This window comes from Vicia villosa, linkage group LG6 (assembly GCF_029867415.1).
Source record: "Vicia villosa cultivar HV-30 ecotype Madison, WI linkage group LG6, Vvil1.0, whole genome shotgun sequence".
NCBI classification, from domain to species: domain Eukaryota; kingdom Viridiplantae; phylum Streptophyta; class Magnoliopsida; order Fabales; family Fabaceae; genus Vicia; species Vicia villosa.
Window position 1 is genome coordinate 154,223,944 of NC_081185.1, and position 27,999 is coordinate 154,251,942.

The window sequence follows — 27,999 nt, forward strand, 5'->3', positions numbered from 1 at the left end:
TATAAATTTTGGCTAGTTTACTTCATTATATAAGGAAGTCACTTGTTTCATTCCAAAATACACCAAAAACTTATTTTGAGTTTTTCCTTCCTCACTCTCATAAATCCGCGTCTTTCGAATTGTCGAAGCGCCAACTTCTCCCCCTTTCTTTCTACTCGTTGAATTTTCCGAGTATTTTCTTGAGTTCTCCTTAGAGAATAATGTTAATTTCTCCTCGTTTGAGTTGAGGAATTATCAAGTATAGTTTTTTCTTGTATTCTCTTTAGAGAAATATTGAAATTTCTCTTGGTTTGAGAAATTACTATGACTGGTCGTTATACCAGATACTAAGATGGTATTTATATCATATTTGAATGGTCTTAGTACCATTTGAAAGTGTATTTCTAGACCGATTATCTATAGTGCAAATAATAATCGTACAGTATAAAACTAGGCTGTTTTATCCTGGAGGCGACGCGGTAGTTCGACTGCTTTGCATAATTTTGGGCAATACCGCGAAATGTCTTAAAGAGAGCGACCTAGTCCGCGACTTGACCCGGTAATTTCTTCGGTGCCAAACTTTTTAGAATCGTGATCCAAAAATTTTAAGACGTTTCGAATTGCCATGGCTACTGAAGAAATTATTGGTACTTCTGCGGATACTTTCTTTGACAAACCGTCCATGTTTGAGAGATGTCACTTCAAATGTTGTTAAGAAATGATGATTTTCTTCTTAATGTTGAAAAAGATAGCTAACATTCTGACTGAGGAATTTTTTTTGCTCCTTGTGGATCAACCGAATAAACTAACTGTAAGAATCTGAGGATTCAAAAGGAACACGTAATAGTGTTGAAGTTGAATCTGTTGCACAAATAAAGCGGACAATTTATAGCTTAGGAAAGAAATCACCTTATAGAAAGAATGATTATAACATTCTAAATGGAATTGCAAATGATATGTATGACTATTACAGTAACTGCGATATTTCAAAATATGTTTAAGAGGATCTAAAAAACAAGTACGACATTGAAGAAGCTAGAGAACAGAAGAAAGATTTTAGCAGCTACGTGAAGTATCAGATAGTAGATGAAAGGTCCGTAGAAATCCAAAGTCACAAACTTCAAAAGATTTCTCATAAGATCATCTCTGAAGGTATGTATTTATAAAAACAATTCGAATTTCTTTTATTATTGACAAACTGCCCATAGTTTCAAAGTTTTTAAAAATTATGCTTTGTTACAAAATAAAATAATTTTTAATTGAGAGACTGATTATTCTCATTAAAGAAGAATATCAGAGACATGATTAAATAGAAAAGTCTTAGTTGTTTTAAACAACAAAAAGAAATTTGGTGTGGTTCTGAAGCCATTTGGCAAATCATTTAAGAATTAGAACTGCAATATTGTGAACCAAATTAAGAATGGGAACCCTTTTATGGCCCCAATTGCTTCAATTAGACAACAACCACCACCTCAAAGAAATGACATTGTTTTCCCTTTGTGTTAACTGTGGAAAACTAAGTCATATGACTAAGAGATGTAGAAGCAGCCTTGAAACTGGTGTAGCCCATAACGCTTAGGTTAACCTGGCTAATGGACAATTTATTATTATGATTACTGAAATCAACATGGTTGATGAATCTGATGGTTGGTGGACAAACACTAGCTTCTCCCGTCGTGTTTGTTATGATCGTGTTACGTTTAAAACATACACGAATATAATAAAGTGTTGTTAGGAGATGTCCACACCACTAATATTGTCGATATTGGAGAAGTGGAACATGGTCCACCTATGAAAAGACTTTAATCTTGAAGGATGTCAAGTATACTTCTAAGATTATAAAGAATCATGTTTATGTTTTTTTTTCTCTTCTTATAAATAAGAAAAGATTTAGTCAGTTTATTAGGGTAGATCTGTACTCCATCATCATAAATAATTATATTTTTGTGAATGAAATTGATAAGTTTAAAAACTTTGTAAAGAATTTGAAAATGATTTAGTATGAATTTGTAGTGACAGGTAAACTGTATGATTCTAGTTTATTTAATTATTTATATAAACAACATGGAATTGTACATGAAATGACTGCTCCATATTCGCCTGAAATGGATGGTAAAGCACAAAGAAGGAATATAACTCTTACTGAACTTGTTGTTATAATTATGATGAATTCTGGTGCTGCACCTCACTAGTGGGGGGAATTTTATTGACTGTTTGTTATGTCCTGAATAGAGTTCCCAAGTCAAAAAGTAATATCTCTCCTTATGAGATATTAAAGAAAAGACAACCAAACTTGTCTTATTTGAGAACTTGGGGATGTCTAGCTTATGTCAGAATTCTGGCCAAAACGAGTTAAACTTGCTAGTAGAGCATATGAATGTGTACTCATCGGGTATGCAACAAACAGTAAGGCATATAGGTTTTATGACCTGAATGTAAAAGTGATCATAGAATCAAATGATGTTGATTTCTATGAAGACGAATTTCCTTTCAAATCGAGAAATAGTGGGGGTACTCAATCGAGTCATAATCCTGTGATAAGAAGCACAAAAAGCAACGACAATGTAGAAATAGAACTTCGACGAAGTAAATGAGTAAGAGTTTCTAAAGACTATGGGCCCGATTATGTATAAGAAGATCCAATAAATCTTCAAGAAGTCTTGTCATCTCTGGATGTAGATTTATGGCAAGAAACTATTAATGATGAGGTAGAATCTCTAGAATCTAAAAAGACCTGGCATTTAGTAGACTTGCCTCCTTGTTGCAAACCAATCGGTTGTAAATGAGTTTTTGAAAAAGAAACTAAAACCCGATGGAACTATTGATAAATACATGGCTCTCTTTGTAGCCAAGAGTTTTAAACAGAGAAAATATAGATTTCTTTGACACCTTCTCTCTAGTCACCAGGTTTACATCCATTAGGGTACTTATTTCAATAACTGCTATTTATAACTTAATAGTATACCAAATGGATGTTAAAACAACCTTTCTAAATGGTGACTTAGAAGAAGAAATCTATATGGAACAACTAGAAGGACTTGTGATACACGAATAAGAAAACAAGGTCTGTAAGTTAGACAGGTCTCTGTATGGATTAAAACAAGCCCTTAAAAATGGCATGCAAACTTTGATAATTTAATGATATCAAATGGGTATAAAGTGAATGAAAGTGAGAAATGCGTTTATTATGAATCTGATAATCGCATTTACACTATCATATGTCTCTATGTAGACGATTTAGTCATATTTTGATCAAACATTCAAACCATTAATGATGTGAAATCATTATTGTGCAATAAATTTGATATGAAAGATCCCGGAGAAGCAAGTGTGATTCTTGGTATCAAGATCACGAGAATCGAGCAAGAAATTTCTTTGGATCAATCACACTATATTGATAAGATCTTAAAGAAATATAAATAATTTGATTGTAAACCTGTGTGCACACCATATGATCCAAGTGTGAAACTGTTTAAGAACACTTGTGAAAGTGTAAGAAAAACAGAGTATATGAGCATCGTTGGCAGTCTTAAGTATGCCACTGATTGTACTAGACCCGACATTGCATATGTCGTAGAATTGCTATGCAAATTTACGAGTAGACCGAGTAACGAGCAATGTCATGCTATTGATCGAGGCATGAGGTACCTTAAAAGTGTCATACCCCGAAATTTGCCCATCTCATTTCATCTAAAGGGTACAAGAGATTGTAGGTCCTCCATTTAAGTGATTTTGGTTTTCTTGACCAATGGACATATGATGTGGATTACAAATTTGTTTATAGGCTTTACGATGACTCTTAAAATAATTATTTTATTTTTTATTTATTTTTATTTATTTGAATTTTAATTCATGTAAATATGGATAAATCATATAAAAGTGAAATAATTTGTTTTAAATCCAAGATTTGATTTTTTTCATTAGTTTAAATGATTCAATACATCCATAACATAAATAAAAATCTCTAAACCTATTTTCATATTTTTGTGGCTTTTATTTATATTTATTTGAATTTCTATTCAATTAAATATTAAATTAAAAAAAAAACTAAAATACAAAAGAATGAAGAAGGAATTAGAGCTAATTTTGGAAGGTTTCTATGGTGATTGCAATCAATATTCCAATCATGGATTTTTAAAGATTCAATGACTAATTTGTTAACCTAATTGAATCATATATAACTGAACAACATTTGCAAACGGAGAAAAAAGAAAGAAGTTTTCGGCAGCCAGGGGACTATATACAAACTTGAAAAAACGTGGTGCATAAGAAAAGGGGTAGACAAGTTTGGCTGGGGTTTCAAGCGATTTTGAGGATCAAGTCAGGTGCCTGGATGTATTCTGAAGCCAACAGGAGCATCATCATTGACTGAAACGCCCAGAAGCGAATCCCATAACTCTTGGTTTAAGCTTTTTTTTTTAGTGTCGATTTCATATATATACGCGTATCTGATACGATTTGATTGTGTGGCTGTGCTTAGAATGATGTTTTGAAGCTATTGTAATGCTTCAATCGGAGTTTAACCGCAGGAACCAGAAATTGCCATAGATAGGGTTTTGTAGCTCTAAATTGGGGCTATTCAATACAGGTTAAATTGGATGAAACCAAGGCTATTATCTTGCTCATGGGATCAAACCGAGTTGATCCATGCCCTTCAATTTAATTTATAATCCGTATTTAACATTTGATTATGTTACAGGTGATATGGTCACAAGAAGACGCTGCTGTGTTTTCTGGAAAAAAAACCACGAAGAAGAAGAGCAATTGGGCGCTGGTTTTTTTTTCAATTTGTTTTCATTCCGTTTAAATTCGTTTATTTACGTTTACGATGATGAGATTGACAACAGACGCATCTGGTCCGAATGGCAAAAGGCGCGTGTACCTATCCCCAGTGACCTGGGATCGATCCTCACCAAGGACGCGTTTTTTCTTCTATTTTTCTTTGAGAATTCACACCTGCAGATCTGGTGTAACGAGACTACATGCATCTTTCGTACACCCTCACGCCAAGACCACCGGATCTCACGCAGACCAGATCTGACGCTTCACAGCATGAGGCTCCACCATGGATCCTCGAGAGCGTACCACATAGGATCACAGCCAGGTTTCTTCATATAATTTGTATTATTATTATTTAATTGTTTAGAATTTAAATAATAATTAAATATGGTTTAATTCAATCTATTTATTTAAATTAGGATTAGGGAAATATAATCAAATTAGGATTAGGTTTAGGCTTATACTATTTTCCCGATTTTTTTGATTACTCGACTATTCGAGTTAATTAATTTAATTAATATTTAATTGTAAATCACAATAAAAACCCTATTAAAGTTACATACGTTAGGGTTTGTCCAATCCCATTAATTTTTCGGCAAAGATATTAGGATTTAATTTATTATTCGTTCCGACTAAATCTATTAGTCGCAATGGTTAATAATCGATTAATTCAATTAATCAAATCCTATAAGTTAAAATAATATTTATTTTGCTAAATGGTTTTAACCAAAGCTATTGGTTACGATGATTAGCATTTTCCTTTATCAAATTCGTTATCATTTGTAATCGAATCAATCGATTACGAGGGGTAACGATACATACAAATTAAACTATAAAATTATTAAAAAATACCTTAATTCATTATTAGTGATAATCGAATCAATCGATTAAAATTGGTAGTGATGCAATTTAAAATCTGTTAACTATGGCGATCGAATCTATTGATCGTTGCGGTTAATAGTGCTAAATCAAATCAGGTTTGTACGCCCATATCCTAAAACACTTCCCAAACATTCAAAACACACTAAACCACGATACTACGGTGTTTCAACACTGGATGTTCACAACTACGATAAGGTAACTCAAAATACCTTCGAACATTCGCATTTCAAAACAACTTCAAAACAAATTCAAATACATTCAATTCTAATTCTAAGGCGTACAATCCTGTGGCCCGAACTACGTAGACTCTGATCCTCCCTAAGGAGGTACGTAGGCACTTGGCAACAAGGCGAGTCCCCCTCTTCCAAACTCTATTCATGTTCAAATAATTAGCCTTTAACTCTATTTACTGTCTGTCACCTTTCTTTATAAGCCTTGCCACCTTTATCTTTGAGATGTTAGCCTTTAGGAAAGGGTTGAGGGTGCCTAACACCTTCCCTCGACCTGAATATAGTATCTTACCCTGATCTCTATACTGCGTAGGGTTTCCTATTCGCCCTTCAGAATAGGTGGCGACTCTAAAAGCTTAATTTTTAGGGCAGGTTGCTACAGCTGGCGACTCTGCTGGGGATAACTATAACGGTGAATTACTATGCTCCTATAGGCTTTAGGCTTTGGCAGGGTTTAGGTTTGGCAACTTTTTAGGGTTTGGCTAACGCGCCTTTTTCAGGGTTTGTAATTATTTTTTATTTCTTTTTTTTAAATTTGTTTATTTATTTATTTTTATTTAAAAAATATTTAATTATTCAGGATATGTTTATATCTGATCACTTATGTGAATATATTTATATTTTTTATTGACTATTATATTTTTATATACTGCTGGATATATTATGTAGTGTTAAAACCCTAAGTGTGGGAGTTAACTTTGAGACCAAAAGGGGACATGAATCGCCTTACGAGTCTCACTGATAACTCCACTCGGAGTGGGTTAGATATTTGGAAAGGTCCGAAACGAAGCTTGACTTTGTGGAGGGCTGGACTGGATACTTAGCTGATCTCTCCGGGAACCTACCCCAAAAATTCGAACCTCATGGATAAAATGAGTTGTTCCAAAATCCGAAGAGACAAAAAGTCTCGGAGGCTACGAACGACCCCATGAGACCTTCTAGAACCCCCATAAAAAAGGTTGGCTCCCAAGAGCCGCTACGTCGAACCTATGAACCTGGATTTCTTGAAATATCATGATATGATTTGCATCTTTGCCTTATATGATTTGTTTTTGGTTTTTGTTTGTTGCTACATCTTTGTGTTTTCATGCATCATACATCATGGGCATTCTTGCATCATATTTTATTCAAAAAAAAAAAGAAAGAAAAAAGGATATCATGCATATCATGCATGGCATACACATCATTTTCATGGCATTAAGAGAAGATTTCTCTTCTATCTCACGAACAAGGGACCATTGGGAAGAATAACCTAACATCCCGACCGTGTTATCAAATAAGGTTTCAGCAAGAGAGATCAATGGATCAGCTGGAACAGAATCAAGCCGCTCTTCGTGAGGAGGTGGATCAACTAAAGGTTAGTATGGAAGAAGTTAAAGGAGGTATGACTCAGATGCTAGGATTCATGAAGGCCCTCCTGGATAAACAAGAAAAAGCAAAAGAGGTTCAGTCTGGGGATACCCTGGTTCAGGATGAGATCCCTAACGACGAAAACCCGCTGCTAGGATTTGTTTCAGGCTTTGGCCCAGCTAAGGACAAACCTCAGGCCCGATCTGTCAGGAGAGCTATTCAGTTCCAAGAGAAAGGAGAGACCTCCCAAGAAGGATTTGTCCCCACTCCACAAACGAAAGGGACAACCCGCATAGTTCGCATTCCTGCTAGCAATGTCCCTAGGGATGATGATTACCTGGATCTACAATACGGTATGCAAGAGGTGGACAACACAGACCAAACACCTCAGACATAACAGTCTATCCCTAACTCTGGGGAAGACTCCAAGGACAGTGAACAAATCAAGGTGGCTAGAAGAAGGATTTCTTAGATCATTAGTTTTGTTTTCATTCGCAATTTCTTTCCGTTTGTTTAAACATTAGTCTTATGACATATGCTATGTACTTTACAACAATCATTAATGCATTGCTTACGTTTGTCTTGATTCATTCCTAGTGTTCTCACTATATTTAAAACCGTGTTTTTACTCGGTTTTCTTCTTTGTGATATTCAACTCTCGATTAAAGTCGTACACCTTTTGAGGGAGAATGACGAAAACGATACCACAATTTCATACACTACGCTTTCGAACAGACCATGTTGACGATGTACAGGCATTTGTTCAATTCCTAAATAATGGAGATATAAGGATGTTAATCCCTCGTCAACCCCTTTGAGCCTAAAGAAGTAGGAGTTTTCCTTCATATAAAATAAAACCCTTCATATATAACCTGGGGTAGGGTAGCTGCTCAGTTAACTTAATCATTCCAAATTGTTCCTTTGAACATAATCGCTGATGGTTCTCCGTCATCAATTAAGTCCGGCAGTCAATGTCCGCAAAGAAAAAGAAAAACAACACAAGGCCTGCTAAGTCAAAACCTATTAAGGAGACTTAGGCAAAATTGGGGCATCCCGCTGACTGTAGTTTTAAAATGAACAGTTCAGGCAAAAGTTAAGGATAACAAAGTCGAAAAGAGGTCACTGTGTACCTTCGACAAAAGGAAAGATATTACAAAAAAAGGAGAATGACTGCCTTTGCAGATAAACCTTTGGTTTTTGAACCATCATAAATGTCAATGTCATAATTCCCCAAATTCCTTTGGAGACTAAATGCATAGTTAACTGAGCATAGGACTGGAGAACATCACGAAGATTGGGATGGGTACAAATGAACTTTGAGCCTCTATCTTTTGTTTCTTTAAACCGTGAACCAGGCCACGTTACAACCCTTAAAAGTCCTAACTGAAGCATGGTTAGTTCGAAAGCATACCGTTACCAAAGGTATCCCGACTCCTTAAGGTCTACTATAACTCTTGAGTTGATATCACTTTCTTAAAAAAAAAAAACTCCGTTTTACTCAAAAAATGTTTTTAAACTTTCAAGACAGACATATGCATTCGCATCTTATGAATTTCATTACAAAGTACACTTGTCTATATAGATTTAAATGTTAACATCAGGGAGAAGTTGCATGGGGCATGGCTAACGGCTAAAAATCCTACTGACTGACGAAGTAGCTTTAAAAACTCGTCAAAAGAAGAAACATCCCTTACGCATGACTGGGATGGCTAATGTGTACACGGGGCATAACCCGTCATTATCCCATTTACATGGGGCAATCTAATCAAGATCCATGGAATCTCTCAAGGATGCTGAATAGCCCATGGGGCAAGCCCATCACCTGGGGGCACGTTGCAAAGATCGCTTAGTATCAGATGGCGTCAATGCCACTCTCACGTCCTTTCCAGGAACCTTTATAGGACACTTCTCAATCTGTCCATATAGTCTTCTTTAAGACATGTTCAAATACTTTTTACCCTTTCTAGGAGCCCTTTTCAGACAGTCTTTTAAAGACCCACCTTCTTATCCTTTCTATTTTCAAACCCTTTCAGACAGTCTTCTCTAAGACATATTCCTTTCTAAGAACCTTTTCTAAGTAGTCTTCTGTAAGACATCTCTTAACTTTTTCAGTTAGTCTTTTTTAGACATGTTCAAAACTTCTCTTATGCTCCCAAGAACCTTATCAAACTTTGTTTAAAGTACCGAGTCTTTTCTAAGACAGTTCACCATCCTTTCTAGGGTAATCTTCTTCAAGATGTCTTTTCCTAAGTTTTGTTTAAAACATCACAAAAAACAGTCTTTATCCTCTATAGGAATATTTTTGACCCTCTGCACAACACATCCCTTTGAGCTTTGTTTAAAGCGTAATCTTGTTTAAGACAATTTCCCATTCTTCCCAAGGACCTCTTCAGGTAGTCTTATAGAAGACATCATCTCATTCTGAGTACTCAGCAAATCACTGTCCGTCAGGACGCAACCAAAACGCATGACTCACTCTGAAAAGCATCCGCTTCACATTCAAATCAATACTTACAATCAAGGATCCTATGAACTTGGGGCATATCTTTCAAGAATTCAAACACTGGGGCAAGGCATATCAGGCAAGACATGGTGAAACTCGAGTTCTCTCTAAAGGTTCCTCCTTCAGATAAAGGGGCACGTCTCCAAATTTCTTATATTCGGGAAGTCACACTAGTATCACACAAAGAGCATTGTTGCGTAATTGATCTTCCCACGCCTGTACTATTTACATCCCGCAGTGTGGGATAGGCATACATGCATAATTCTCATTTATTTTGAGAATCTCATTACATGACGCATGCATCATGACATTGCATAAAACTAACGCTACCTTTTCAGGTCACTTCATAATCAAAAGGATGTTATCATCCAAATATGGTGCAAATATGATCGTGTCAACGATTAAATCTTAACAGATATAATTCTAATAGCTCATTCCAAGTCTTTCTTCAAAGGCAATCCAGAAGCAATCTAAGAATTCCTCACCTTTCCAGGTAGTCTTGTCCAAGATAATTATCCTAACCTTTCCAAGCAGTCTTATTTAAGGCATATCCTAACCTTTCTAGGTAGTTTTGTTTAAAACGTTTCATGTCCTTTAGAGGAACCTTTCTAGGTAGTTTTGTTTAAAACATTTCATGTCCTTTATAGGAACCTTTCTAGGTAGTTTTGTTTAAAACGTCTTATGTCCTTTATAGGAACCTTTCTAGGTAGTTTTGTTTAAAACATATCGTGTCCTTTATAGGAACCTCTCTAGGTAGTTTTGTTTAAAACATATCATTCCCTTTATAGGAACCTTTATAGGTAGTTTTGTTTAAAACATACCATATCCTTTATAGGAATCTTTCAAGATAGTTTTGTTTAAAACGTATCGTTCCCTTTATAGGAACCTCTCTAGGTAAGTCTTGTTTAAGATATCCTGTATCCTATCTAAGAGCCTTTCTAGGTGAGTCTTGTGTAAGACGCATCACACCATTTCCAAAAACTGTTCTAGGCTAGTCTTGTTTAGGACATATCATTCCTTTCTAGGTAATCTTCTTAAAGACATGTATCCAATCCCTCCTTATCCTCTCCAGGAGCCTCTATAGGTCAGTCTTGTTTGAGACATATCCAAGTTAACCTTATAGTCTTATTTAAGGCGCATCGTATCATTCCCGAGAACCTTTCTAGGTTAGTCCTGTTTAAGACGTACCATAACCTGTCTAGGTAGTCCTGTTCAAGACGTTTCATATCCTTTTAGGAGCCTTTCTAGGTGAGTCTTATTTAAGACATATCATGCCTTTCTAGGTAGCCTTCTTAAAAATGTTTATCCATTCTTTTCTAAGGCACGCTTAGTTCTTTTAAAGAACTCCTCAGTTAGTCTTCTCCAAGACATTCTTCCTAAGCATTGTTCAAAGCCTAAGCTTCTTCACATCAACTTTCGATATACCCTATTCAGGAACCTCTTCAGGTAGTCTTATGTAAGACATTATTTCCTCTCTCCTCAGATACAATCAAATGATCCAGGTCTGAAAAGCATACGCTTTAGACAAATACCCTTCCAGGCAAATAGATGGCATCTATAAGCCCATCTCCCACAAAACTCTTTCCCTACGCAAGCAAATTTCAGGGCATTTCAGTGTCCAATCATCTTCTACCTCTTCAGGTTCAAGAAGATTGAACAGGGGCAGCTGTCATACCCCGAAATTTGCCCATCTCATTTCATCTAAAGGGTACAAGAGATTGTAGGTCCTCCATTTAAGTGATTTTGGTTTTCTTGACCAATGGACATATGATGTGGATTACAAATTTGTTTATAGGCTTTACGATGACTCTTAAAATAATTATTTTATTTTTTATTTATTTTTATTTATTTGAGTTTTAATTCATGTAAATATGGATAAATCATATAAAAGTGAAATAATTTGTTTTAAATCCAAGATTTGATTTTTTTCATTAGTTTAAATGATTCAATACATCCATAACATAAATAAAAATCTCTAAACCTATTTTCATATTTTTGTGGCTTTTATTTATATTTATTTGAATTTCTATTCAATTAAATATTAAATTAAAAAAAAAACTAAAATACAAAAGAATGAAGAAGGAATTAGAGCTAATTTTGGAAGGTTTCTATGGTGATTGCAATCAATATTCCAATCATGGATTTTTAAAGATTCAATGACTAATTTGTTAACCTAATTGAATCATATATAACTGAACAACATTTGCAAACGGAGAAAAAAGAAAGAAGTTTTCGGCAGCCAGGGGACTATATACAAACTTGAAAAAACGTGGTGCATAAGAAAAGGGGTAGACAAGTTTGGCTGGGGTTTCAAGCGATTTTGAGGATCAAGTCAGGTGCCTGGATGTATTCTGAAGCCAACAGGAGCATCATCATTGACTGAAACGCCCAGAAGCGAATCCCATAACTCTTGGTTTAAGCTTTTTTTTTTAGTGTCGATTTCATATATATACGCGTATCTGATACGATTTGATTGTGTGGCTGTGCTTAGAATGATGTTTTGAAGCTATTGTAATGCTTCAATCGGAGTTTAACCGCAGGAACCAGAAATTGCCATAGATAGGGTTTTGTAGCTCTAAATTGGGGCTATTCAATACAGGTTAAATTGGATGAAACCAAGGCTATTATCTTGCTCATGGGATCAAACCGAGTTGATCCATGCCCTTCAATTTAATTTATAATCCGTATTTAACATTTGATTATGTTACAGGTGATATGGTCACAAGAAGACGCTGCTGTGTTTTCTGGAAAAAAAACCACGAAGAAGAAGAGCAATTGGGCGCTGGTTTTTTTTTCAATTTGTTTTCATTCCGTTTAAATTCGTTTATTTACGTTTACGATGATGAGATTGACAACAGACGCATCTGGTCCGAATGGCAAAAGGCGCGTGTACCTATCCCCAGTGACCTGGGATCGATCCTCACCAAGGACGCGTTTTTTCTTCTATTTTTCTTTGAGAATTCACACCTGCAGATCTGGTGTAACGAGACTACATGCATCTTTCGTACACCCTCACGCCAAGACCACCGGATCTCACGCAGACCAGATCTGACGCTTCACAGCATGAGGCTCCACCATGGATCCTCGAGAGCGTACCACATAGGATCACAGCCAGGTTTCTTCATATAATTTGTATTATTATTATTTAATTGTTTAGAATTTAAATAATAATTAAATATGGTTTAATTCAATCTATTTATTTAAATTAGGATTAGGGAAATATAATCAAATTAGGATTAGGTTTAGGCTTATACTATTTTCCCGATTTTTTTGATTACTCGACTATTCGAGTTAATTAATTTAATTAATATTTAATTGTAAATCACAATAAAAACCCTATTAAAGTTACATACGTTAGGGTTTGTCCAATCCCATTAATTTTTCGGCAAAGATATTAGGATTTAATTTATTATTCGTTCCGACTAAATCTATTAGTCGCAATGGTTAATAATCGATTAATTCAATTAATCAAATCCTATAAGTTAAAATAATATTTATTTTGCTAAATGGTTTTAACCAAAGCTATTGGTTACGATGATTAGCATTTTCCTTTATCAAATTCGTTATCATTTGTAATCGAATCAATCGATTACGAGGGGTAACGATACATACAAATTAAACTATAAAATTATTAAAAAATACCTTAATTCATTATTAGTGATAATCGAATCAATCGATTAAAATTGGTAGTGATGCAATTTAAAATCTGTTAACTATGGCGATCGAATCTATTGATCGTTGCGGTTAATAGTGCTAAATCAAATCAGGTTTGTACGCCCATATCCTAAAACACTTCCCAAACATTCAAAACACACTAAACCACGATACTACGGTGTTTCAACACTGGATGTTCACAACTACGATAAGGTAACTCAAAATACCTTCGAACATTCGCATTTCAAAACAACTTCAAAACAAATTCAAATACATTCAATTCTAATTCTAAGGCGTACAATCCTGTGGCCCGAACTACGTAGACTCTGATCCTCCCTAAGGAGGTACGTAGGCACTTGGCAACAAGGCGAGTCCCCCTCTTCCAAACTCTATTCATGTTCAAATAATTAGCCTTTAACTCTATTTACTGTCTGTCACCTTTCATTATAAGCCTTGCCACCTTTATCTTTGAGATGTTAGCCTTTAGGAAAGGGTTGAGGGTGCCTAACACCTTCCCTCGACCTGAATATAGTATCTTACCCTGATCTCTATACTGCGTAGGGTTTCCTATTCGCCCTTCAGAATAGGTGGCGACTCTAAAAGCTTAATTTTTAGGGCAGGTTGCTACAAAAAGGACCATAGATATTGACCTACTTTATCAGAGTTTTCCTACTGTACTTGAAGGATACAGTGATGCAGATTGGAATACCTTGTCAGGTGATTCTAAAGCTACTAGTGGCTATGTATTCAACATAGTCGGAGAAGCTGTATCTTGGAAATCAAAGAAACAGACTATCCTGGCTCAGTCCACAATAGAGTCTGAGTTGATAGGACTAGCCATAACTAGTGAAGAAGCAAGCTGGTTAAGATGCTTGCTAGTTGAGATTCCTTTATGGGAAAAACCTATGCCAGTTGTGTTGATCCATTGCGATAGTATCGCGGCTATTGCAAAAATTGAGAACCGTTACTATAATGGTAAAAGACGTCAAATAAGAAGAAAGTACAACACCGTTAGAGACTGTATCTCTAAAGGAGCTGTAAGAATGGATCATGTACGCACTGATGAAAACTTAGCAGATCCTTTGACGAAAGGATTAGCTAGAGAGAAAGTCCATAATATATCCAAAAACGGGGCTTATGCCTATAAATAAATGAGTTGCTCATGATGGTAACCCGACCTAAATGACTGGAGATCCCATGAAATAGGTTCAATGGGTAATAACAAGTTGTGAGTAATATGAGGCGATCATGCTAGAGTAAATAAGAGAAGCATGATTCCTAAAGTAATAAGAGGATGATATAATAGAAACTCTTAATGAGATCTATACTCTATATGAGGGAGTACCTAGGCTACAAGAGTACTCTTGATAGACCCACCTATGTGATTGTAGAACTTAGGCTGGTTCTTATGGAATTTTGAGGCAGAATTCCTAGAGCCTTCACTGAACTGGGATACACGTGCAGGGTCATTAAAGCACGAGCTATTAGAATACACCTTAAGAAAAGGTTGTGTGTGAGTTTGATGTCTGAGATAGAGTTCAAGACAATTGTGTCACTCTTGTTGAATCGGAATCCTACTTGCTACGCAAAGGTTCAAGTCGTAGACACCTCTGCTTATGCACAATCTTAGAAACGTCTGACGTTATTTCTGAAACACTGTTTTAAATTCAAGTGGGGGATTATTGGAACATTATGAATATATTCCAATATAGTGAGATGAATTGAAAAAGTTAAAGTCCCACATTGTATGTTAGTTGAAAAAACTCCTTAGTCCCACATTGCTTAAATTAGAAATCTTGGCTAGTTTATTTCATTATATAAGGAAGTCACTTGTTTCATTCCAAAATACACCAAAAACTTATTTTGAGTTTTTCCTTCCTCACTCTCATAACTCTGCGTCTTTCGAATTGTCGAAGCGCCAACTTCTCCCCCTTTCTTTCTTCTCGTTGAATTTTCCTAGTATTTTCTTGAGTTCTCCTTAGAGAATAATGTTAATTTCTCCTCGTTTGAGTTGAGAAATTATCAAGTATAGTTTTTTCTTGTATTCTCTTTAGAGAATTATTGAAATTTCTCTTGGTTTGAGAAATTACTATGACTGGTCGTTATACCAGATGGTATTTATACCATATTTGAATGGTCTTAGTACCATTTGAAGGTGTATTTCTAGACCGATTATCTATCGTGCAAATAGTAATCGTATGATATAGAACTGAGCTGTTTTATCCTGGAGGCGGCGCGGTAGTTCGACTGCTTTGCATAATTTTTGACAGTACCGCGAAACGTCCGCGACTCGAGCCAGTAATTTTTTCGGTGGCAAACTTCTTAGAATCGTAATCCAACAAAAAAAACACATGTGGTTTAAGGGGAGGAAGTAAATCGTTTTATTCTTCTTTCAGTTGTGTTATTTTAACACCAAAATTAAACTCTATATACAAACACCGTATTAAAATATATCTTCTATAACTATTAATTTTAGAGAAAAGGGGTGATGCACTGACAGTGTAAAATATTTTTACACTGTCAACCAATCACCACCATGTATCCAATTAAACCACTCTTTTATTTAAAAAATAATTTAATGACATGGCTAATTGATAGCTTTCTATTGGATGACAGTGTAGAATTATTTTACACTCTCAGTGCACTACCTTTTAACTCTTAATTTTACACCAAAAAAACTAATTAAAAATTGAAATTGTATCTACACAGTATATAAATATGGTGTTTTTTTTGACACAGTATAAATAGGATGTTGGACACCTAAATGGTGTCAACAAGTTTCTCTTACTTTATATTGGACCGCCACATCCTTCTTTAAAAATTTATACTTAAAAAATATTTAATACCATAATAATCATTTAAAAATAAATAAATATATAGAAGTCACAATAAAAATGAAAAAGAACAACAGTAATGGTTGGATTTAACATGAAGGACAAGCAACTTGTTTTTCTTTAATTTAAGAAATGGCTTATTTATCTTATTTTATGTGATGGAGAACACACTCAATGCAAACACAACACGCGAACTGGAAAACAAAATAATAAAATAAAAACTAAGAACATAGTTTATTTCATTCAAGAATTTGATTAAATGATTGGTCTTGGTTTGATGCATGGTGTCTCTGTGGGCGTGGCTCTCCCATCATGCTCCGGGCAACCAAAACTTGTTGCAAGGTTGAGAATCAAATGCTCTACCAAAGTTGGATCTTATAGCTCTAGACAACAATTACTGGAAAGTGTAGACAAGGAGCTAACCAAAGGGGATGATAGAGCTGCTCTTGCAGTTGTCAAGGATTTTCAAGGCAATCCCAGCGGGCTTCGCGCTTTCGGCGCAGCCAGGCAGGTTGGTTATTCATAATTGGACTTCTACAGCTGCTGCAGATAGTCTGCAACAGCTGTAGAAGATCCAAGTTCTGAGGAATTGGATTTCCTTCTGCGTAGGAGGGGTCCAATTCCAAATTATGGTTAGTTTTGATTTGTGGTTTGCTTCATTGGTTGTATGATTTCATGTGCAGGTTCCTCAAAGGCTTTACACATTGGATGAATTAAAGTTAAATGGAATAGAAACTGCGTCTCTTCTATCACCAGTGGATACAACTCTTGGTTCCATTGAGAGAAACTTGCTTATTGTTTCTATTCTTGGAGCTTTTGCTGCTTGGAATGTCCTTGGAATTTCTCAACAACAAATCTTCTATATATCATTGGGATTGTTGTTTCTCTGGACATTTGACTTGGTAAGCATTTGATTCCTTTCGAGTTATGGACGAGTTATGGACTATGATACTCTATGCTCATCGGATTGATTGTTTGTAGGTTTCTTTTGGCGGAGGTATTGGTAGCTTGGTTGTTGATACAATTGGTCACAACTTCAGTCAGAAATACCATAACAGAGTTATTCAAGTTAGATTCATGTTATTGCTTGAAATTAAACTAGTTTTATTTCTTATTACTTGCATCATGAAGTAACTAACCATAACAAAATTTGATAATGCAGCATGAAGCTGGCCATTTTCTAATCGCGTATCTAGTTGGAATACTTCCTAAAGGATATTCAGTTTCTAGTTTGGATGCTCTGAAGAAGGAGGGTTCTCTTAATATTCAAGCAGGCACGGCGTTTGTGGATTTCGAGTTTGTTGAAGAAGTTGGTTGCTTTATTTGTTTCATATATTTAATGCACTAATTTTACTTTCAAGGTACTAGAAATATAGAGAAAATATCTATTAGGGACGCGTCTTCTGCATGAATGCTTTTTCTAGTCCACCGGCTTTGACCCTTGTCAAAGTTTAGCAGCAAAACCATGTCTTTGCGATGCGTGGCTAGTTCAATCGTGTGACTCCGTAATATTTGTGTAAAATGAAGCAGGGCCGTGTCTTACGTTTTCGGAGGCCCTGTGTAGGTTTATCATGTTTTAACTTTGGAAAAACAAATAGGAGCCTATTTTGTTATGGTTTAATCATAACAAGTATTTTGTAAGGCCTTTTTAACCACGGATTAATCGTGAAATATTTTGGACCCTGTGCTGTAGCCCGCCTTACATGCCCTCAAAGACGACCTTGATTGAAAGAATACTTGCTTTAACTCGATTTGAACTGTTTGCTTACTGAGTGGACTGTCAATTGTGATAGTGGAAACTATTGATATTGATGACTTGTACCTTTCTTGTCCTGCAGGTTAATGCGGGGAAAGTATCAGCTACGGTAAGTTTCAAACTAACAGACATTTAATTTTCAATGGCTTGTTTGTTTTAATCAATGATGTGAAGGTTAACAATGTGAAAAAACCTTTGTTTTGTGTTATTAGACATTGAACAAGTTTTCATGTATAGCCCTGGCCGGGGTATGCACGGAGTATCTTATATACGGATTTTCTGAAGGAGGTCTAGATGACATAAGAAAGGTTTGTAATTTACGATTTTTTGTCATGAGACAGATGGAATGTGTCGAGGGAATTGAGATTAATAGTTATAATTTTCTTAATTGTGAATAGTTAGATTCTTTGCTCAACGGGCTAGGCTTCACGCAGAAGAAGGCGGATTCTCAAGTTAGATGGTCTGTGCTAAACACAGTCTTACTCCTGCGTCGACATGAAGTAGCTCGAGCTAAGCTTGCTGAGGCAATGTCCGCGGGAAGTTCGGTAGGATCCTGCATTGATATTATAGAGAATTGTATCGACGTTTCAGATCTATAACTGAAGCTACTGGATCCTGTCGACAGTTTCCTTCACCCTCTTGATATTGTTCTCTCGTCTCCTAGTTTATTGATTAAAATTTCGAAAAGCTTCCATTCGGTTTTAGGCTGCTAAAATCTTCTGCAAGAGGGATGTGAATAGCTTTTGTTACTACGGAAAGAAGTATATAAGTGCAGTTCATTTATGATGTAACCCTGCTAAGTAGGCCTAGTTTTCATGAATATAAATAAACTTGTATATATATGAGGTATACTTAAATAACTGTTGGATAAATAAATCCAGCGTCACCCTTAGGGATTCGAATGGGCTTAACATCCCAACCCATGGCGCCTAGAGAGAGTTTACAAACCTCGCTTTAGGTGCAGCCCCTGAGGGCTCATACTATAAGGAAATAAAGTTGCGCCCTCACTAACAGCAATTGCTTTTAGCGCAGTGGTAAGCGCTTGATCCTACAATAACTCATTATTGTTAACATTTTTAAACACATGTATGGTTATGCATTAGAAAGGGCTTGACTATTGTATGAACATTTTAACCAAAGAAATTCAGTCTTTGATCGTATAGCTGAGGCATTGTCACTGGCATTAAGCTCACGTGTTAGCTACGTATCTTAGTCTTGAGGCTTTTTGGTGAATCCTACTTGACTGAGAAGTTAATCATCTGTAACAAGAAATAAAGCATTCTTTTTATTTTTAAAAGAACTGTTGTATGATATCTACTCTTATTACAATTAGAATGAAATGTTTCTTCTATTTCCTTGCAACCCGTACCACGCCACGACAAGCAACTGTTCTGTGTTAGGTAAAGGTTCAATAAAAGAAAGTTCACATCTAATCTAGATTTTGAACACCTATGCTAATCCTCGGGATCTCATGTGAGAAAATATGTATGATTCAAATTCATTTTCAGTTACACATTCATACTTGAGCGTTAAATGCTAATGTTATTGTCACCCTCCTCTCCAACATATGAGAAGCACAAATCCACCACATCAAAACATTATCTCTTAATTTCACCGATCATTTCTAGTTCTAAATGGAACAATATTCCATAATATTACCAATTAATATTTTTTATATTTGCACTAATATAAGTTTATATTTGAATTTTTTTTCTTAACCATCTCAAAAGTTATACTTATGAATAAATGTAGTTTGATGATAATGTAATTAATTTTCCATTAATAATACATGACAATTAAACTAAACTTTTATTTTAATAATTTATAACTCCTTTAGAATATGAATTCTTGTTTACTATGGCTCTGTTTGGTAAAACTAGCTGATAGCTGATAGCTGGTAGCTTGTAGCTGGTAGCTGGTAGCTTTTAGCTGGTAGCTGGTAGCTGATAGCTGGTAGCTGATAGTTGATAAGCTAATGTGAGTGTTTGGTAAATTAGCTGTTTCATTAGCTGATAGATACAAAATGACATTAATGGCATTTTAATTAATGAGGGTAATAATATATTTTAGTTAAAATAATAAGGGTATTAATGGAAGAAAAACTCACAAGCTAAAAGCTACAAGCTCAAAAGCTACTTCAATTAGCTTTTGAAAAAAAAGCTAAAAGCTAGTAAAAAAGCTACAAGCTAAAAGCTAAAATAGAGTTACCAAACAGAGCTTTTTTATTAATACGAGCTGAAAAGCTAAAAGCTAAAAGCTCTTTTTTTGGTCTTACCAAACAGACTCTATATTTTAGAATTTAGATATCAAACTCTGAAATCTTGTTATTATATTTTAGCTATCAAACTCTGAAATCTTGTTTATTATATTTTAGCTATCAAACTCTTATTTTAATATCAATAGTAGCAATGATTTAACTAAAGGTATAGTTTATCTAAAGAATTATCCTGATAATAATTTATATTATATATAAGACGCCACTATTTTTTTTAGAAAATAAAACTAATTTCTTAAAAATTGTATTTATTATTTTAGGAGATATAACATTGTTATGCATGAACTTTTTCACTCTCTATAAACGATTCACACTAGAAAATTAAAAATATCAAAGACAAATGATACAAAAACATGTTAATTGTCGGAACATACTTTCTCATGCTTGATCACTCTATTTGAAGCGGCTTTGATAGTTGCATATCCTACAATAAAATCTACAGTCCCCATTTCCATTAGTAGGGAAACCCTAATCAAGTCCATGCATGCATGCTTTCCCTTCCTATCCACCCGTACATAAGAATATTTGCTTGTAACACCCGAGGCCGAAGAAGGCGAGGGGTGGTTGCACCGCATGTAACACTCAAAGCCGAATATGGAAAGGAGTGGTCGCCACATCGGAATGAGAGGATCCTGAGGCTGTGCAGGTATGGGACTGCATGGTTGAAGGAAAACTTATAAGGATTGATAGGTACTACCTATACCAACAAGATGCATCTTCTTTTTGATAGTTCGTTCCATAAGAACTCCATAGTTAAACGTGCTTGACTTGGAGCAATTCGTGTTGGTTTGTGGGGTCAGTCGATCATCCGAAAGCAGTTTGGGGCGTTACAGTTGGTATCAAAGGCGTTATAGTTGGTATCAGAGGCAGACCTCTCCCAGTACGATGTGGTTCGAGGACGAACCATGCGGAAGCTGGTGGGCATGTAACACTCGAGGCCGAAGAAGGCGAGGGGTGGTTGCACTGCATGTAACACTCAAGCCGAATATGGCAAGGAGTGGTCGCCACATCGGAATGAGCGAGATCTTGAGGCCGTGCAGGTATGAGACTACATGGTTGAAGGAAAGCTTATAAGGATTGATAGGTACTACCTTTACAAACAAGATGCATCTTCTTTTCAATAGCCCGTTTCATAAGAACTCCATAGTTTGGGGCGTTACATGCGGTGCAACCACCCCTCGCCTTCTTCGGCCTCAGGTGTTACATGTTTAGCTTCACAAGCTATAAGACCTCAACAATTTTGGTGTACATGGCTAGCTTTGATTTCCATCACCACTCATTCCATGATGCCCACAACCCCGTTGAAGGAACACTTGGGCACTACGGCCTTTAGAATGATTAACGAATCAATTATTCGAGTATTATCTTTTAGTAATCAAGGTACAAGAATTTTCATATGGATTTGATTAGTAATTAAGTGTATGATAATATTGTGGAAGCTCAAGAATCTCGAAGCCCTTTCCGTTAGCTTTCCAATGCCTCCGACGACGCCTAATTCTGAGTTACGGAACTCTAGTTATGGTTGAAATAATAAAGGGATGATTTTTTGTCAGGTGCAATCGATTTACACAGGTGTGCAATCGATTGCTCACTGAACCAGAAGTTCAGAATGTCAACTTTTCACAGTGCAATCGATTGCAGTGGTTTAAGTGTCAATCTCCTTTTATGTAGGTCAGTCAAGAAATTCACATGCGTCTCTTTTTTCACAGATATCTAGACAGATATCTCGACACGCATAAATATATCAAATAAGACATTCATAACAAAATTCTGCCAGTATTTAAATCCTGAAAGCTCCTTACCAAACACGCTTTACGACTAACATAAGAAAAACATAAGCCAATATTTATAGATTTTATAGATTGTACAATACTTTCACAAAGACATATGTTGGACTAAACCATTAATAAAAATAGAAAATCTTGATTTCTATCTTGTGGATACGTGAAACTTTAGATTCATGACTTAAAGAATTTTAGTAACCCTCAGTTTAAGAAAAGCACCGTATCTTGTTGAAGTTGTTTTAAAAGTAAAATATAATAATTAATCAAAGACGTGAGTATCTTATTTATGCCACTCCGCTGAATAAACTGAGTCTAATTTGAACTTTTCAAATAAATAAAAAAAATCAAAGAGACTGTATATGGAGGTTTTTCTTTTCCTTAAGCAGTACTAGTACACGTTAAAAGCCAAATAGTATTAAATTACCCAAGCGAAGAAGAAATTATTAAATTAAATAATAAAACGAATTAAATAAAACCAAGTTAAAAATGGCGAAGAAACGAAATCGGGTAGTGTAAAATTGAGTAATGGGGGTAGGGTTGTTATTGGCATGCCATGGATTGGTGACTGCGTTGGTGGTTGTTTCTTTCCTATGCGGTCGATGGCCAATTTTCGATGGAACTTTCATTCAACGCATTAATTACTTTCTCACTTTCGGTGCTTACGATTACTTCCTGTAATCTATAACTAACTTTCTCTCTCTATCGATATTTCGTTTTCGTGTTTTGGTGATTTCTGAATCTCACTTTTTCGCTTTCGTTTTCAGGCGTTTTGTTGGCGCTGTTTTTGGCTCTAAGTGTACGGATGCGGTGCTTTCTGTTGAATATTACTGCTGCGATCGTCCTAATCCTCTCTTGCAGGTTTCTGATTTGGTTAATTGTTGATTTTGATGTTAGATTAATTTTCTTTCTCTTATGTATGGTAAATCTTATGATTTGTATTGGTTTACACCGAATTGTGTAAACTAAGAACATGTTTGGATTCACTTATTTGAGTTTATATACACAATGAGAGCTTATAGAAACAACTTGTGACATCAGTAAACTATTTTCAACTTATTTTTAAAAGTTCTATTATGAACCACGGGCACCGGTCGACTAATAATTTGAAAGAATGAATAAATTAAATATTATCACAAAAGTGTTGGGTGTCAGTTTCAGATACGGACACTGACACACATTTTTTCAGAGGTTTCAGTGCTACAGATGTTTTAATAGTTTATGTAAATAGTTTGAAAACAATTTGATTTGATTTTTTATAATAGAAATAACTTATACATAAGCACTTATATGGATTAGTTCTGTTATGTCTAAGAAACAGCAGTGACATTATACTAGATGATTTTGTAAATATTTATTGAAACATCATTTTATTGTGTTATGTCTGTTGGTATGTTAATCAAGTTTGTGTTTATTGCAGATTATATATCTTGTGATAATCAGCTTTACATATTATTTCGTTGCCAGCTCTTCCTTTGTGTATATCCCTGGATACTATCTAAGTGCAACTCACAAGTAGGGTTTCCAGAATGCCGTAATTGTACTCCTATCTTGCTTAATGTTTTCTTCACCATTATTCTATCCTGAATTTTGTTAGACCTTAGGTACACAAGCTTCTATGCAGCTGCGGTTGGAATTCTGCTTTTTCTCTTGACCAGCTTTTGTGATCCCGGGACAATAAAGGCTGAGAATGTTTCTCAATATCTTGCTGCTTATCCGTATGATAATATCATTTTTTCAGAGAAGGAATGTTCAACTTGCAAAATTCCAAAGTGAGTTTGTTGATAGTTTTGAATTTAGTGAAGTATTGGAATGTATCTATAATATTGTCTTAATTTTGTTTGTAGACCTGCTAGATCAAAGCATTGCAGCATTTGTAATCGTTGTGTTGCACGATTTGATCATCACTGTGGATGGATGGTTAGAAATCCTTGAAATTTCCCATCTTTATAAGATTACTTAAGTGGCTCTTATTTAATAATTTGTTTTGCTTGCAGAACAATTGCATAGGGGAGAGAAACACCCGATATTTCATGGCTTTTCTTTTATGGTGAGTTCTATTCTATATGTGGTGCATCTGCTTGTTATTGATAGAGTTTATATGTTAAAACAGAAACTTTATAGAACTCCATTAAAAAAAATCCCACACACACACACACACACACCTGTTCTAGTCCTACTCACCCATATACACTACTAAATAACTGTTCTGCCATATAACTGCCTTATTACTTCTTGTGCCCTCATTATTTTCTGATTTCTCCTAGAGTACACAAGGGACATTTTAGGCTTATATTCTACATGATCCTGAACCTGGTCCACATTTTGACTTTGGACTCTAACACTACGCCTGTAGCTTTGTCCACAAAGCTAAGATTAGGAAATTGAGCCAGTAGAGTGTGGTCATCTTCCAAAGTCCAAAGTGGTATTATTTACGTCCTTGCCTTTCTCCCCGACTAACCCCGATTTGCGAATCACTTCCCCATCTTGAGAAACACCCGATTCCACTCGACAAGTCATATGGAAGGAAGTTTAGTTGGACTGAATTAGAAATTTTGTTCTACGATTGATCAGTATAAATATCAACACCTTCGAATTGGATCAGTTTCTCTTGAATGCACATCCTTGTTTCTTATAGCCTCTTTAAGAAGTGAGACTTGAAGAATACGATGTACCTAGGAATGAGGTGAATGCAGAAGTTTGTATGCAACCTAAGAATATTTGGCAATTTTTTGTGAAGGATCATAACAGTTTTTCTGCCAATTTCTGGTGGATCCTTCTAGAAATGCATTCTGTCTTTTGAGCCTCAATTTTAGAAAGACCCGTTCTCCCATAAAATTGTACCAGTCTTCTTTTCTAGTCCACACATTTCTTCATTTGATCTTGTGCCCTAGCTAGATTATATTTCCCTTTGAACTAGAGTTTCATCCTTTTCAAATAACTCCCTTGACAATACTTCAACTCAGTCCCATTCTTCAAAAAACCAGTGACAGGTAGGAGGCTTCCTTTCATAGACTACAAAAAAGTTTTTGCTAATGGAAACTTCTAACGAAAATGAAGTATTGTATCAAATATCTCAAGTAAATCTCTAAATACCTATTCTAGACCTCAGTCTGCCCATCGGTTTTATGAAGAAATCATTATAATCACAGTAACCTGCTATATGAAAAGCTCTTTCTAGAAATACCCAAAGAATGCCGGATTGATTTTCGATCGCTAATAATGGATTTAAGGAGTCCATATAACTGCTCCATTAGATAACTACATAACAGTCCTAACATGTAATATAACTGCCATGTTACTAACTCTTCCGTCTTATTTTCTTATTTATGCTAGAGTACACTAGCCACATTTAGACTTGTTTTCTGCATATTCTAGAACCTGGCCCACATTTTGATTTTGTGCGCTAACATTTATAGTTAATAAAATGTATTTTTACATGGTTATTGTTTTGTGTAATCTATCTACTTCATATAAGGAACTCTAGAAAGTAGGGCAAATTTAAATTTGAAAACTAAGTAAAAACTGAGGGAATTTCGTTTCCTCAGGATAAAGTTATTGAGCTGGTGTTTATGCAAAAACATGAGGCACCTTCATGAATATCATATTGAAAATACCTCACTGAAAAATCCTCTTATTATGTTGGGTTCTGAAAATTTTCTTAATTTGGGTCTTCCGCTTGGTAAGTCTTGTGTTTATAACTATAGCCTTGATGGCTATATGGTTGTGATGTGTTCCATCAGATACTATTTTATTATGCATCGAGTAACTTAGAGCAAGCATATTTATGCTGGAATGAATGGGATGCTTCATTTTTCTGTGACTCAGTTCTTTTCAATCACTGGGTTCATTCAATCTGGGTGACGGAAATTTTATGAACATCTGAACAGAAATTTTACTTGGGCCACCGGTGTTATTACTATGGCTAGAAATATGCAAAGTTTTTGTAATCCTTATTGCACTTTGTTAGAGAAGAACACACACATCTTCAATAGTGTTTCTTTCCCATTGAAACTGCCGTGGGTTGAATAATTCTTTTGTTTTATCTTCAATGTGCTTTCAACTCATGCCACTTACATGTCCTGTACTAGTGTACTGCTGCTCTGCCATCTAATGTTCCAAGTTCCCATACATTATGAATATGTGCTTTTTTAATTATGCTATTTTTGCACCGTAAATTGTTTTTCACTTAAGTTGCTTCCCTTCCTTGTAATAGGTAAAATAAATATTAAAAATCTAAATTCATTTCTAGTTTCTCATTGTTCTACAAATTTTAGTGGCTGATTTCCTTTCTGGCATTGATATGCAATACACTATGCATTCTTCATTTTAAGTTCTTATTTGTGATTCTTTCATGTCTTGTAGGCATTTCCTTTTATGTATGTATGGAACAGTTGCTGTTTGTTTAATACTCGCAGGAAGACTAAAAGAATTGAAAGTTGTTTATATTCTAACAGGTAATATAGGTTTACAGTAAAATATTTTTTCCAAGATTATATTGTTTTTTTTACTGTTTTTGAAACTTCTTTTCTTATCTGAACTTTGCAGTCTATTATGGAATAGAAAATTCTTTTTGGGATTTAGCTCCCCATGTTGCACAGGTGAGTTTTTTAATACTTGTTGATTGTCATTTATTTCTATTTCTATTTTGACTTCCTATTTTCAATTTTAGTGGTTGTTGGGATCCTACAACACACAGATTCTTCTTATAGTGTTCCTTGCAATTGTTGGAATGCTGTTAGCTGGATTCTTTGGTTACCATGCAAAGCTTTGCCTTAGCAACACTACCACTAATGAGGTACTTTCTACATATGGCCTTTAAATAATTGTGTAACTAAATTCTAGTTATGAGGAGCCAGAAAATAGCAAGCTATACTTTCTTTTGTTCATGTAAAACATAAAGCCTCATACAGCAGGGATCTCATTATTATTCCTATATTTTGTCGAGTTAAAGATGTATGATTACCACTATGACCATTATTTAGCTGAAAAATTGTCCACATTCACTTATGAGAGGCACCAGTGACACTGGAATTCAATGCAACTAACGAGTTCTTTCTGTATCTCAGACCTTTAAGTGGCAAGAGTACATGGACTGGCAGAGAAAGTTTAAAGAAGCGCAGGCCAGTGCTGCAGCGCTAAGACAAAGTATCAGTGGAATAAACAGTGAAAAAAAACAGCCCAAATCGAGCAGCAAATGGAGAGCATTCTTTCGAAGATCACCTCTAGAAGATGTGGTAGTTGTTAAGAATAATGTTTATAATAAAGGTTTCCTTCACAATATTCAAGAGGTTATTTCACCTCTCTCTACAAGGCAGTCCTTTACACAAACAAAGTTTAAGTCTAGGTGAGTATGCTCCTAACACACATTTCCTTTTATAGCGCTATTGAAGGTCTCGGTGGCTAGTTACACATGATTTTAAATGGGTATGTCTATACAGTTCTTTAGACTACCCCATAATTCAATGTGAAAGCCAGAAATATGGTATTAATTGTGTTGAAGGAGTTCAGGTCTAGTTTTAGATTGAAAGTTGATTATTTGATAGTTCTTGTGTCTGTGGATGTGTTGATTGCGTTGTACTGTTTCATATTAACAGAAGTAGAAATGTATACACACTACATTTTATATTTGTAACGAGGGGTATTGCTCATTTCAAACTTAAGGTATACAGTATACTATAGAGAATAACTGATAATGTTAGTGGAGCTATGCATGGTCAATTGATATTTACTTATTTTTAAGCTAGAATGGTAGGATCATGAAGGAGTCTCTGATTTGTAATTGTCTTTCTTGCGGAGTTAAAAATGAACGCCTAGAATGATCGAGTCAAGAATGCACGATGTTGCATATTTTCCAAATAGAGTTTCTAAATAGACCCATCAACAAAGTTAACTTTATTTCAAGGATTTTACCAGGCACCCATAAGGGCATCCCACACTCCTACAATTTTAAAAAAATTCAATTTTAATCCTACT

General features: G+C 35.3%; 2 protein-coding genes across 4 annotated transcripts; both read left to right on the top strand.

Moving 5' to 3' along the window:
* Positions 1-16,357: 16,357 nt before the first annotated feature.
* Positions 16,358-19,559, top strand: LOC131610626 (uncharacterized). Of its 2 annotated transcripts, none has more exons than XM_058882623.1 (7): positions 16,358-16,722; positions 16,895-17,113; positions 17,193-17,279; positions 17,374-17,520; positions 18,050-18,076; positions 18,180-18,275; positions 18,370-18,540. In XM_058882623.1, exons 1-7 carry the CDS (start codon positions 16,471-16,473, stop codon positions 18,388-18,390), a joined length of 849 nt encoding a protein of 282 aa, XP_058738606.1. In that variant the 5' UTR covers positions 16,358-16,470; the 3' UTR covers positions 18,391-18,540. The 2 variants fall into 2 exon arrangements, with proteins under 2 accessions (XP_058738606.1, XP_058738605.1); XM_058882622.1 differs by having other exon boundaries at positions 16,361-16,722; positions 18,366-19,559.
* A 2,916-nt stretch (positions 19,560-22,475) lies between these two features.
* On the top strand, positions 22,476-27,729 carry LOC131610627 (probable protein S-acyltransferase 17). 2 transcript variants are annotated; one of them, XM_058882625.1, is made up of 10 exons: positions 22,476-22,700; positions 22,791-22,884; positions 23,444-23,538; positions 23,628-23,795; positions 23,871-23,943; positions 24,021-24,073; positions 26,389-26,480; positions 26,572-26,624; positions 26,723-26,821; positions 27,093-27,729. In XM_058882625.1, exons 1-10 carry the CDS (start codon positions 22,552-22,554, stop codon positions 27,372-27,374), a joined length of 1,158 nt encoding a protein of 385 aa, XP_058738608.1. In that variant the 5' UTR covers positions 22,476-22,551; the 3' UTR covers positions 27,375-27,729. The 2 variants fall into 2 exon arrangements, with proteins under 2 accessions (XP_058738608.1, XP_058738607.1); XM_058882624.1 differs by having other exon boundaries at positions 22,480-22,700; positions 26,696-26,821.
* The last annotated feature ends 270 nt before the right edge of the window (positions 27,730-27,999 follow it).